The 13,466-nt window shown below is 67.5% G+C and overlaps 1 protein-coding gene across 7 annotated transcripts in view; it reads right to left on the bottom strand.

The window, feature by feature from the left end:
- Window positions 1-7,733: 7,733 nt before the first annotated feature.
- PKD2L1 (polycystin 2 like 1, transient receptor potential cation channel) overlaps window positions 7,734-13,466 on the bottom strand; it is a 31,068-nt gene continuing 25,335 nt past the window's right edge. For all 7 annotated transcript variants that reach the window (XM_075934597.1, XM_075934596.1, XM_075934598.1 and 4 more), the window contains 4 exons: window positions 11,858-11,975; window positions 11,505-11,641; window positions 9,840-9,987; window positions 7,734-8,317 (listed from right to left, as the gene is read on the bottom strand). In XM_075934597.1, coding sequence (XP_075790712.1) covers window positions 8,117-8,317; window positions 9,840-9,987; window positions 11,505-11,641; window positions 11,858-11,975 — 604 coding nt within the window. In that variant the 3' untranslated portion in view covers window positions 7,734-8,116. The remainder of the gene's footprint in view (window positions 8,318-9,839; window positions 9,988-11,504; window positions 11,642-11,857; window positions 11,976-13,466) is intronic.

The following is a 13,466-nucleotide window of genomic DNA, read 5'->3' as shown; positions in this document are numbered from 1 at the left end:
AGAATCATGCGCCTGAGTGGCCACGTTACAGCCCCACGTTGGTACCACTAGGCGGTAGAATCATGCGCCTGAGTGGCCACGTTACAGCCCCACGTTGGTACCACTAGGCGGTAGAATCATGCGCCCGAGTGGCCACGTTACAGCCCCACGTTGGTACCACTAGGCGGTAGAATCATGCGCCCGAGTGGCCACGTTACAGCCCCACGTTGGTACCACTAGGCGGTAGAATCATGCGCCCGAGTGGCCACGTTACAGCCCCATGTTGGTACCATAAGGTGGTAGAACCATGTGAGCCCCCCCTGAACTCCCCAGGGATGGCGGGGGCTCTGCTGGAGGGGTGAGCCCCCAGGAACGGCGGGGGCTCTGTCGGCAGGGTGAGCCCCCCCAGGGATGGCAGGGCTCTGTCGGCCGGAGAGCCCTCCCCGAACTCCCCAGGGACGCCAGGGGCTCTGCCGGAGGGGTGAGCCCTCCCTGAACTCTCCAGGGACGGCGGGGGCTCTGCCGGAGGGGTGAGCCCCCCCTGAACTCTCCAGGGACGCCGGGGGCTCTGCCGGAGGGGTGAGCCTCCCCTGAACTCCCCAGGGACGCCGGGGGCTCTGCCGGAGGGGTGAGCCCTCCCTGAACTCTCCAGGGACGGCGGGGGCTCTGCCGGAGGGGTGAGCCTCCCCTGAACTCCCCAGGGACGCCGGGGGCTCTGCCGGAGGGGTGAGCCCTCCCTGAACTCCCCAGGGACGCCGGGGGCTCTGCCGGAGGGGTGAGCCCCCCCTGAACTCCCCAGGGACGGCGGGGGCTCTGCCGGAGGGGTGAGCCCCCCCTGAACTCCCCAGGGACGGCGGGGGCTCTGCCGGAGGGGTGAGCCCCCCCTGAACTCCCCAGGGACGGCGGGGGCTCTGCCGGAGGGGTGAGCCTCCCCTGAACTCCCCAGGGACGCCGGGGGCTCTGCCGGAGGGGTGAGCCTCCCCTGAACTCCCCAGGGACGGCGGGGGCTCTGCCGGAGGGGTGAGCCTCCCCCGAACTCTCCAGGGACGCCGGGGGCTCTGCCGGAGGGGTGAGCCTCCCCCGAACTCTCCAGGGACGCCGGGGGCTCTGCCGGAGGGGTGAGCCTCCCCTGAACTCTCCAGGGACGCCGGGGGCTCTGCCGGAGGGGTGAGCCCTCCCTGAACTCCCCAGGGACGGCGGGGGCTCTGCCGGAGGGGTGAGCCCCCCCTGAACTCCCCAGGGACGGCGGGGGCTCTGCCGGAGGGGTGAGCCCCCCCTGAACTCTCCAGGGACGGCGGGGGCTGTGCCGGAGGGGTGAGCCTCCACTGAACTCCCCAGGGACGCCGGGGGCTCTGCCGGAGGGGTGAGCCCTCCCTGAACTCCCCAGGGACGCCGGGGGCTCTGCCGGAGGGGTGAGCCCCCCCTGAACTCCCCAGGGACGGCGGGGGCTCTGCCGGAGGGGTGAGCCTCCCCTGAACTCCCCAGGGACGGCGGGGGCTCTGCCGGAGGGGTGAGCCCCCCCTGAACTCCCCAGGGACGGCGGGGGCTCTGCCGGAGGGGTGAGCCCTCCCTGAACTCCCCAGGGACGGCGGGGGCTCTGCCGGAGGGGTGAGCCCCCCCCGAACTCTCCAGGGACGGCGGGGGCTCTGCCGGAGGGGTGAGCCCTCCCTGAACTCCCCAGGGACGGCGGGGGCTCTGCCGGAGGGGTGAGCCCCCCCTGAACTCCCCAGGGACGGCGGGGGCTCTGCCGGAGGGGTGAGCCCCCCCTGAACTCCCCAGGGACGGCGGGGGCTCTGCCGGAGGGGTGAGCCTCCCCTGAACTCCCCAGGGACGGCGGGGGCTCTGCCGGAGGGGTGAGCCTCCCCTGAACTCCCCAGGGACGGCGGGGGCTCTGCCGGAGGGGTGAGCCCCCCCTGAACTCCCCAGGGACGGCGGGGGCTCTGCCGGAGGGGTGAGCCTCCCCTGAACTCTCCAGGGACGGCGGGGGCTCTGCCGGAGGGGTGAGCCTCCCCTGAACTCCCCAGGGACGGCGGGGGCTCTGCCGGAGGGGTGAGCCTCCCCTGAACTCTCCAGGGACGGCGGGGGCTCTGCCGGAGGGGTGAGCCTCCCCCGAACTCCCCAGGGACGGCGGGGGCTCTGCCGGAGGGGTGAGCCTCCCCCGAACTCTCCAGGGACGGCGGGGGCTCTGCCGGAGGGGTGAGCCTCCCCCGAACTCTCCAGGGACGGCGGGGGCTCTGCCGGAGGGGTGAGCCTCCCCTGAACTCTCCAGGGACGGCGGGGGCTCTGCCGGAGGGGTGAGCCCTCCCTGAACTCCCCAGGGACGGCGGGGGCTCTGCCGGAGGGGTGAGCCCTCCCTGAACTCCCCAGGGACGGCGGGGGCTCTGCCGGAGGGGTGAGCCTCCCCTGAACTCCCCAGGGACGGCGGGGGCTCTGCCGGAGGGGTGAGCCCTCCCCGAACTCTCCAGGGACGGCGGGGGCTCTGCCGGAGGGGTGAGCCTCCCCTGAACTCTCCAGGGACGGCGGGGGCTCTGCCGGAGGGGTGAGCCCTCCCTGAACTCCCCAGGGACGGCGGGGGCTCTGCCGGAGGGGTGAGCCTCCCCTGAACTCTCCAGGGACGGCGGGGGCTCTGCCGGAGGGGTGAGCCTCCCCTGAACTCTCCAGGGACGGCGGGGGCTCTGCCGGAGGGGTGAGCCCTCCCTGAACTCCCCAGGGACGGCGGGGGCTCTGCCGGAGGGGTGAGCCCTCCCCGAACTCCCCAGGGACGGCGGGGGCTCTGCCGGAGGGGTGAGCCTCCCCTGAACTCCCCAGGGACGGCGGGGGCTCTGCCGGAGGGGTGAGCCTCCCCTGAACTCCCCAGGGACGGCGGGGGCTCTGCCGGAGGGGTGAGCCTCCCCTGAACTCTCCAGGGACGCCGGGGGCTCTGCCGGAGGGGTGAGCCCCCCCTGAACTCTCCAGGGACGGCGGGGGCTCTGCCGGAGGGGTGAGCCCCCCCCTGAACTCCCCAGGGACGGCGGGGGCTCTGCCGGAGGGGTGAGCCCCCCCCTGAACTCCCCAGGGACGGCGGGGGCTCTGCCGGAGGGGTGAGCCCTCCCTGAACTCTCCAGGGACGGCGGGGGCTCTGCCGGAGGGGTGAGCCTCCCCTGAACTCCCCAGGGACGGCGGGGGCTCTGCCGGAGGGGTGAGCCTCCCCTGAACTCCCCAGGGACGCCGGGGGCTCTGCCGGAGGGGTGAGCCTCCCCTGAACTCCCCAGGGACGGCGGGGGCTCTGCCGGAGGGGTGAGCCCTCCCTGAACTCCCCAGGGACGGCGGGGGCTCTGCCGGAGGGGTGAGCCTCCCCTGAACTCCCCAGGGACGGCGGGGGCTCTGCCGGAGGGGTGAGCCTCCCCTGAACTCCCCAGGGACGGCGGGGGCTCTGCCGGAGGGGTGAGCCTCCCCTGAACTCTCCAGGGACGCCGGGGGCTCTGCCGGAGGGGTGAGCCCCCCCTGAACTCTCCAGGGACGGCGGGGGCTCTGCCGGAGGGGTGAGCCCCCCCCTGAACTCCCCAGGGACGGCGGGGGCTCTGCCGGAGGGGTGAGCCCCCCCCTGAACTCCCCAGGGACGGCGGGGGCTCTGCCGGAGGGGTGAGCCCTCCCTGAACTCTCCAGGGACGGCGGGGGCTCTGCCGGAGGGGTGAGCCTCCCCTGAACTCCCCAGGGACGGCGGGGGCTCTGCCGGAGGGGTGAGCCTCCCCTGAACTCCCCAGGGACGCCGGGGGCTCTGCCGGAGGGGTGAGCCTCCCCTGAACTCCCCAGGGACGGCGGGGGCTCTGCCGGAGGGGTGAGCCCTCCCTGAACTCCCCAGGGACGGCGGGGGCTCTGCCGGAGGGGTGAGCCTCCCCTGAACTCCCCAGGGACGGCGGGGGCTCTGCCGGAGGGGTGAGCCTCCCCTGAACTCCCCAGGGACGGCGGGGGCTCTGCCGGAGGGGTGAGCCTCCCCTGAACTCTCCAGGGACGGCGGGGGCTCTGCCGGAGGGGTGAGCCCTCCCTGAACTCTCCAGGGACGGCGGGGGCTCTGCCGGAGGGGTGAGCCCCCCCCGAACTCCCCAGGCATGGCACGGCTGGAGAGCCTGTCCTGCCCTCCTCAGTGAAGCTGACCTGGGTCTGGCAGAGCGGCCGCAGCTTTGGAGAAGAGCTGTGTGTGGCTTGGGGCCTGTGTCTCTCACCCGCAGAAGATGGTCCTACACAAGATTTTGACTGCCTCCCCCCCCCACCCGCCTGTCTCACACCTTTGGAGTTCTCCTTCCTCCTCCCACCAAGCACGTCTCCAATTAGCCAGGCGGTGTCACCAAACATCCCCAGCTCTACACACCCGTCTGGCCAGGCCTGCTCTGGGTTAGCATCTCTGGACCAGCAATTCTCGCCAGGTTAGCATCACTGTCCCCACCGGTAAACTGAGGCGGCAGGGCTGGGGGCGGGAGCTGACTTGGCCAAGGCCTCAGCAGCAGAGCTGGACGTGTCACTGGCTCTTCTGTTCCCGGGCTGAACGGAAAAATGAAACGTAACTAAAATCCTTGTGGGATCGTGAATGGAAAATTCCAGGCACTCCCAGGAAATGGCAGCAGGAAGCGGAGTGTGGCGTTCGGATTCGAGGGGCTGCAGCCGTGTGTGTCCCCTGCCAGCCTGTGCCCGCAAGCCCCTCCCTCCCCACCAGGCGGGGAAAAGCCACCGCGGGTACCAACGGCACAGGGGCGACCCGGCCAGGGAGCGTGGCTAAGGGATGCTGTTCCGCGGCCAGCCAGCAGATGCCATCCACACATCGGACACAGACAGGCCAAGCCAGGGCCGAGGACGCCAGCCTCGGGGAGAGCGGTTTATCACGTCACATACACGGGCGCAGGTGCCTACAGACATTGCGTGGAGCGGTACAGGGCAGGGGAAGCACCGGTGCAGACAGAAAGTGCTTTGCAGGGGGGTGGGAACCCAGCCCCCGGCCAGACCAGGCGTTACACAGGGCGGGGGAACGAGGCTTCCAGCTGACAGCGGGGCAGAGGGAACCGGCTGCAGCCCTGCTGGGGTCAAGACTCCAGTCCTGGGTTGAGACAGGAGCCAGGGGTCCCAGCAGACCCGGCTGATTTTGGACCCATGGGCCCCACCATGATCCTGCGTCCCCCGCCCCTCTGTGGCGTCTCCCATGGGAAGGGTGTGGGGTCCCTGCCCCCCATGCCCCGAGCACAACTGGGCCATGGCTGCCTTGCTGCCCTGGGGGTCTTCTCCATCCCCCCGCTGCTGGGTGGACCCCCAGGCACCCGAATGAAAGGCCCCTAGAAGGGAACGGGGAAGCTCAGAACCCTCGCAACCCCCAAGCCGGGTTCAGGACCCTCCGTTCCCCGCCGGGGCAGAGCTAATGGCCCAGCTCCATGACTCAATCCAGGCCTGGGGCCATCAGCGTGCGTGGGGCTCGGGGGATGGGGTGCCCCCCGTGCTGCACTGGAGCAGGAGAGCTGGGCCAGGCTCTAAGCCGGGGAGCGGAGGCATCACAAACGCTCTTCTATTCGCAAAGGGCTGGAGGGGCTGGTCCCGGTCCCGCGGTGCCAGGGGCCTCGGCCGGCTTGTGCACTCAACATGCTCGTGGCGGGGCCCCGGTGTCCCTGGGGGACTGCAGCCAGCAGGCTCTCCGGGGCATCCCTCGTCGCCCTGCCCGGGGCCCTTGCACTGCAGTAACAGACGAGTCACTGCAGCGTGTGCTCCATGTTCCAGGGCCGGGTAACGGGGCTCCAGCGCCCCCGTCCGTCAGAGACCTTTCCTGGGCAGCGAATACCCGGCAGCCCTTGGGATGCAGCCGCGATTCGGATATTGCCCCCGCCTGGGACGTGCCTATGCCCTGCTGGGCATTAGCGGCCGGCCTCCGCCCCAGAGGTGGTGCCGGAGCCACCCTTTGTCTGACCCATTCACATTTCACTGGCCACGGGGGTACTTTGGGTGGGCCTCTCTGAACTCCCAGATCTCATGCGGGCCGGCTGCTCCTGCCAGGCGGCGTCTCAGAGACCCGCAATGGCTGGGGCCAGCATGCACGTCTGTGGGCAGGACCATGCCCGCGATGACCCTGCGCTCGGGAATGTAGAAACACCTGGACTCTAAGTGGGTGAACGCGCCCCACCCAGTTCACTGCCAGGCGCACCAGCTAGAAGCCAGCCCAGCCTCTCCCTCCAGCGCGGAGAACACTCGACAGGCGCTGAGACGTCACCAGTGGTTCCATGGCACAGCCCTTCTCAGCCCCAGAGCTAGAGCCACGGGACCGGCCGGCCTCGCGAAACGGCCCCTCTGCCGCTGGGCCAGGAAAATGGGCAGGCCAAGGCCCTGAGAACCGGAGCCTCAACAGGTGAGTTGGAAGCAGCCTGGCCACAGGGCTCCTGCCGCCCGGCTGATGGGCGGGGCTCCAAAAAGGGGCGGGGCCTGTCCGATTGCAGGGCAGCAGCTTTGGGAGCAAATCGCTGACCCAGCTCAATCGGCAACCCCTGGCAATCCCCCCTTTCAACACTGCGGTCAGCAGCACAGCCCCCAGACCCAGACTGCAGCCAGACGCCTCGGCTCCCGCTGGGCCAGCAGCCGGAGCGGGAGGCAGGGCTGCCAGCCAGGGACAGAGGGCAAGTGGAGGAAGTGTGTGTGTGTGTGTGTGTGTGTGTGTGTGTAAGGGTGGTGCATGCATCCCATTGTGTGTGTGTGTGTGTGTGTGTGTGTGTGTAAGGGTGGTACAGGCATCCCGGGGTGTGTGTGTGTGTGTGTGTGTGTGTGTGTGTGTAAGGGTGGTGCATGCATCCCATTGTGTGTGTGTGTGTGTGTGTGTGTGTGTGTGTAAGGGTGGTGCATGCATCCCATTGTGTGTGTGTGTGTGTGTGTGTGTGTGTGTGTGTGTGTAAGGGTGGTGCATGCATCCCATTGTGTGTGTGTGTGTGTGTGTGTGTGTGTGTGTAAGGGTGGTGCATGCATCCCATTGTGTGTGTGTGTGTGTGTGTGTGTGTGTGTGTGTGTGTGTGTAAGGGTGGTGCATGCATCCCATTGTGTGTGTGTGTGTGTGTGTGTGTGTGTGTAAGGGTGGTGCATGCATCCCATTGTGTGTGTGTGTGTGTGTGTGTGTGTGTGTGTAAGGGTGGTGCATGCATCCCGTCTTATTCGTGTGTGTGTGTGTGTGTGTGTGTGTGTGTGTGTGTAAGGGTGGTGCATGCATCCCATTGTGTGTGTGTGTGTGTGTGTGTGTAAGGGTGGTGCATGCATCCCGTCTTATTCGTGTGTGTGTGCGCGCGCGCGCAGGGGTGGTGCATGCATCCCGTCTTATTCGTGCGTGTGTGTGTGTGTGTGTGTGTGTGTGTGTGTGCGCGCGCGCAGGGGTGGTGCATGCATCCCGTCTTATTCGTGTGTGTGCGCGCGCGCGCGCAGGGGTGGTGCATGCATCCCGTCTTATTCGTGCGTGTGTGTGTGTGTGTGTGCGCGCGCGTGCGTGCGCAGGGGTGGTGCATGCATCCCGTCTTATTCGTGCGTGTGTGTGTGTGTGCGTGCATGCGTGCGTGTGCAGGGGTGGTGCATGCATCCCGTCTTATTCGTGCGTGTGTGTGTGTGTGCGTGCATGCGTGCGTGCGCAGGGGTGGTGCATGCATCCCGTCTTATTCGTGAGTGTGTGTGTGTGTGCGTGCATGCGTGCGTGTGCAGGGGTGGTGCATGCATCCCGTCTTATTCGTGCGTGTGTGTGTGTGTGCGCGTGCATGCGCACGCAGGGGTGGTGCATTCATCCTGTCTTATTCGTGCGTGTGTGTGTGCATGTGCGCGCGATCCGCTCTGGGTCAGATTTCCTCAGTTCAGGCGTGTCAGATCTTGGGGAGATGAGGCGGGGGACGGGAGGAGTTCAGCCGGTGTAGAGACTTTGGAGCCAGCAGCAAAGTCTGCCTGGAGGCCCGGACGCTCCCTTTCGGCCGGCGGCGCGAGCCTGGAGCCCTAGATCTACGCGTTACACAAGCTGGCAGCGAGCACAACCCACGATTCCGCACCCGCCAGCTGGGACAGGCGGCTCGGGTGCAGCCTGTGTCTTTGCGGCTAGTCTAACACGGGGGGATGAGCTGAGACTGACTGCGGGCCCTGGGGTCCCGGGGGAGCTTTCTGCTGGGGGTCAGAAGTGCACGTTGGGCTGGGGCCGGGTGTTCTTGGGCGCCGGGGTGCCCAGCAAACCCGCCGTGGGCAGGCTGGGGTAGATGCTGTTGCCGGTCGGGGGACAGCTTCCCGGCACGTGCTCTGGCTCCCGGCCGTCCTGGCTCTCCTGCGCCAGCGGGTCTAGGTTCCGATGGAGCAGGTCTTCCTGGCTGGGCTCCTCCTGTTACCGGGGGGGAGAAATGCCCGTTTGCACCACGGAAGCCACCAAAGTTTCCGCCTGCAGCGATGGGGAGGGCCCGGCGGGCTGGGCCACGGGCGTCGGGCTGCACACTCCCACTGGGGTCTCCTCTCCAAGCCCCGGAGACCTACCAGGCCCACCAGGGCTGGCTAGAGCGCTTGAACAGGGGCTCAATGTCCTTGTGCCAGGCCAGGGCTGCTCCTTGCTGCCTGCAAGCCTGTCTGGCAAAGGCCGGTTTCCAAGGCCCGCTCAGCAGAGCTCTGTGCACGCGGCACAGCCGGGGGGGCTCTGAACAGCGTCCACAGAGCTGGCCATTAATCGGCCTGGCCCGCCGACAGCGCCACCAATCCACCACCGTTGGACGGCATCCAGGGAGCTGCTCTTATCGAGGCCTGGGAGTCATCCGATCAGGAGCAGACGGGAGCATGTGGTTTAGGCAGAGAACAGCGGGCACAGCCCTCGCTCTGGGCAGCGCGTTGCGGGTACAAAGCCGCTCGGCCAGCAGTCGCAAACAGCCCGTCTGAGCGCAGCCGCGGTCTGCAGGCGACGTGCAGCCCGAAGAGGGGGCTAGCGCTGCCCCCGCCGCGTCCTGCCACCGCGAACCCGCATCGCACACCACCTCCCCAGCGCGACGAGCCGAACCCTTCCAGCGCCCCCAGTGGCTGCCCCGATTTTGCAGTGTGGGAAAGGAAAGCCAGAGACAGTGGGGTGTGTCTACACTTCAGCCATGGGGCGCAGCTGCAGCTCCCGGAGATGTGGCCAAGCCGCCTTTGGTCTCATCAGCCTGGGTGCTGCAGCAGGGAAGTTTCTTGTGGGCAGCCCCACAAGAAATTACCCAGCATCTTGGGCAGGCAGGCACAGGCGGAGTGAAGCCTGCGATGATGTGCGGCCTCGCTGCTGTGGTACCCACGCTGGCTAGCTCCTGCACATCTCCATGTGCTGCAGGGACAGCCCGCGGTTGCAGGGCAGACACCCCAGGAGCCTGGCCAGCATCACTGGAGGGCTGGTGTCAGCAGTGGGATTAGAATGCGGGTGGTCCAAGCCCGTGTTCTATGCTCTGACCAAGCCGTTCATTTCAACCCTTGTCAGACGACAGGGTTGGCCTATCAGGCTCTCTGCAGGAAGGCTGGAGCCCAGCCCCACCACCAGGAAGACCTCTGACCTCCAGCAACGTCTGCCCTCCCTGAGAGGAAGGACAGAGGCCTCCTTGCTGTCCTAGGGCAACCTCAAACCTGGGCCAGCAGGCGCAGATCTGCTGCCGTGTCGGGTGGCATCGACCGAGCCCCAGCGCTGTGCTCCAGGGGGCCTGGACAAAGTGGCAGCTGTCGCCCGAGCCAGGGGCTGGAAGCCCCGCAGACGAGAGGTCTGGCGTGGCAGTGGCCCTTAAGACACAAGGCTCGGTCCTGCACGGCCCCGAGCACCCTCGGGCCGCCGGCCTGGCCACGCCGGGCCTGGAGAACAAGGCGCTCGCGGACAAGGGCGGGGGCTGCCCCCGCCGACTGACCTTGCTGATGTTGTAGAGCAGCTTCCCCACCAGGTCCTTCCGCTGCTGCTTGTTTCTCTCCAGCGCCTCCAGCTTGCTCACCACCGCGTCGATCTTGGGCACGAGGCCGGCCAGGGCGCGCTCCAGCGGCAGGACCCGGCGCAGGAGGCTGCGGAGGAGAGCGCGAGCCCTGCTCAGCCTTCCCCCACGACACAGGGCGGGGAGCCACCGCGAAGGCGTGCCAGGCCAGATCCCCGCCGCCGCGGCTGGCCAAGCGCCGCTCTGCCCCCACAGCGCTCTGCCGAGAGACCGGCCGAGGATCTGGGCCCGGGACCGCGCGTGAAACAGGCGGGGTAGATGGAGCCACGATCTCTCCCATGGGGTAGCCGCCCCCAGCCCTGCCCCAAGTGCATCTCGGTGCCTGGCCAAGGGCCCTGCGGTGAGTCGGTGGCAGAGCGGGCTCTCTGGACCCGCGGTGCTGGGCGCTCAGCCCGGCCCTGCTCCCCGGGGAAGTCGTCCCGTGCAGCCTGCACCCTCCAGCCCAGAGAGCAGGGCCAGCCGCTCAGCGGGCGCGAATCAGGGCGACTCCGACGCTCAGACTTCTGCCACGCGCCAGCCACCCCTCCGCCCTCTGCCTGCAGCATGGCCCTGCCCTGGCTCCCTAAGGCAGGGGTGAGCAGTGGGGGGCTGTTTGCTCCAGCGGCCCTTGGCCCCCTCTGTCACTGGGTGCTGTGTGGGCTGGGGGTGACGCCTACTGGCCTGCATCTGTAGCACTGCCGGGGGGGCCCTGAGAGCCTCATGCCACATAGACAATGGCCCAGCTGGCTCCCACCTGATGAGGGAAGGGGTCTGAACAAGGGGAGGAGTGGCTGGGGAAGGGGCAGTCTTGGCTGGGAAAACATGGAGAGAGGAGACTAAGCTGCAAACTGAGGGGTCAGGGGCTGGTGGACCCCACCCCAAGGCTCTGAGGCTGCCTGGCTCGGACTCCTGCAGCCACGTCACATCTGTGCTGGGCTGTGTCCTGGAGAAGCAATAACCTCTCTGTTCTACTGGCTGGCTGGGTCTCATCTTGCTGCTACAGGGGTGCAGGTTTGGGGGGTACCTGACCTGCCGTCACAGGGGCTGGACACAGCCCTGCCTGGCCGGGTGTCACGCTACCGGATTTTAAGGGGATCAGACAGGTCACTGCTGCACCCGGGGGGGGGGGGGGGGGGGGTTGCCCCAAAAGTTGGTAAAAGGGGCCATGTGAGGTGTCCAGTGAGAGCGTGTGCTCTACTGATTCCGAGTGTGCTATTCGTGTACTTGCATGAGACCTGTGTGTGGCGTGAGGACTGTGCGCTGCGCAGGGCAATGGGCGAGGAAGGCTCAGCCAGTGGCTATGCTGATGGGGGCGCAGGGAGAGCTGGGGTGCCTGGGGGGTTTGCTCGGGAGGTTCCGGCTGGCCGGATTGGCGGCTGGAGCGCTCGGTGGGACGGGCGTGTGGCCTGTTTGCAGGTCTCCAGTCGGGGCTGCAAGGAGCCCCGGGTCTGAGCGATTCGCCCTGAGCGGACGCCCTCAGCCATGCGGGGGGCCAGGACCAGGTCATGCCCGCGAGGCCCAGGTGGGCGTGGCTCCACGAGGGGGCGGGACAGCAGGAAACCGTGCCCTTTGCTTCCCGGCGCTGGCCCAGCCCCCGCAGTGACCCACCTCTGGAATTCCTCCTCGGACACCCAGGCGGCCTTGTTGGCGTGATTGTTCTTTGCATCCACGAGGCTCAGCTTGTCCCCTGGGCTGTCGTCACCGTAGGACTTGCCCAGGTTTTCAATCTCGGCGCTCAAGGCGACCTGGAAGGCAGAGAGCGTCGGCCGGACGGCAGCGACCAGGCCTAGGTCGCTCACACAGGCCAGGCTGTCAGAACGGCGCCTTCCCATCCCCGGCAGGGCGCGCAAGAACACAGGCACGACTGCCCCAGTCCCCAGGCCTGCCGGGGCACAGGGCCCAAGGCACTCTGGAGGGGGAGCTGTGTCACCACCGGCTCCCGACTCAGCCCCCGCCTTTACCCGTTTCTCCTCTAGGTCGTTCCTCATGCGCTTCTGCTCCTCTTCGTCCAGGATCTGGTTCCCGTCGGTGTCAAACCTGGAGAAGGCGGCTGTGATCTCGTGCTCTGCGTGGCCCAGCCTGCGGCAGGAGGCAAAGAGGACCCAAGGCAGGTGACTCGGTTCGGCCCCACTGGTGACGTGCCGCGGCATGAGAGCAGCACGTCGGGGGCTAGAAGAACCCGAGGTGGTGACATTGGATGGCAGGTGTGTTTGGTTTCGGCAGATCCCCCCGGATCGGCAACACACAAAACGTTTTGAGAATTCACAGCTGCGTGGCCAAATAGCGGAGAACACACCCCGCACAGCCGGCCGCGCTTTGCTTTGACACGGTGTGATGGCGCGTTGGGGTCCCCCGTCTCCTGCACCCCGAAATGGCACAAACAGACTGCACCAGCCGGTGGAATAGAGGAAGTTTATTGTCTCTCCAGGATACAGCACAGCACAGATGGAATCTGGTCACAGAGCTGGGCTAGGATGCCTCAGGCCCCCTTGAGTTGGGGGAGACTGGGCCCCTAACTCCAGCCCCTTTCCCTAGGCTGTCTCCTCCATGCTCCCAGACAGCCAGCCACTAACTAACTCCCTTCCAGCCCTGCCCCCCAGCCAGGGCAGCATCCACCTTCCTTTGTTCCTCTCCATGGGGGGTGTCTGGCCACTGGTTTGCATAGTGACTCCTGTTTTGCTGGGTCGTGGTACCCACGGCAGCCAGTGGGGGTTACCCCAGAGCCAGCAGCATAGAAACCAGCCAGGTACCCCCACTACGTCACACTCGGTCCAGAGGAAGCATTTTGATATCGGGAGACCAAACGGCTGTTTGGAGAGCCAAGGTACAAAGGTCAAAAACGCAAAAGCCAAGCCAAAGTTTCTTCAACTCTGCTGAAAAAATTAAAGTTTTGGGTCACCCCAAACAATCGCCTGGCCCCAGTTTTTCAGAACTGCCGGGGAACCGAACAATCCCTTGTTGACACAGCGCCGACAGGAGCCACCACCCAACGCCACCGGCACAGGAATGAGCCTTCTTACTGCGCGGCGTTAAATGGAGGGGAAGGGCGGGTTGCTTTCCCAGTGCCCGCAGGGAGCTACCTGCTTCCCAGGAGCCGGCTGGAGACCGGAGGGTCTAGATCCATCGCTCTAGTTAGCGGAAGCAGAGAGCGCCCTGGCTGGGGGTACAGACCACGGCACAGCGCTGCCTCCCGCCCAGAGTGGAGAGCCAGGGAAAGCCGAGGCAGGTCGGGGCAGGAGCTCGGGCCAGCTGGGTTGAAAGCGACCCAGCAAGCTGGAGCTGGCTGCCACGGGGGCGGAGGAGCAGGCGCTGGGCGGCAGCGGCTCTGTGGATGCAGTAGCTGGTTCTCTGCCTGGATGTGCTACCCACTGTGGAAAGCAGGGCTCGGGCAGGGCGCACGGCAGCGGGAGGGGAGGGACCCGCCCGGGGGGCAGCCCCCGACGAGGGGAGCAGGGCTCGGGCAGGGCGCACGGCAGCGGGAGGGGGGGGGAGGGGCCCGCCCAGGGGGCAGCCCCCGACGAGGGGAGCAGGGCTCGGGCAGGACGCACGGCAGCGGGAGGGGGGGGGGAG

This window comes from Pelodiscus sinensis, chromosome 8, assembly GCF_049634645.1.
Source record: "Pelodiscus sinensis isolate JC-2024 chromosome 8, ASM4963464v1, whole genome shotgun sequence".
Taxonomy (NCBI): domain Eukaryota; kingdom Metazoa; phylum Chordata; order Testudines; family Trionychidae; genus Pelodiscus; species Pelodiscus sinensis.
The sequence above is the reverse complement of the archived record's forward strand: the minus strand, read 5'-3'. Positions and strand labels throughout refer to the sequence as shown.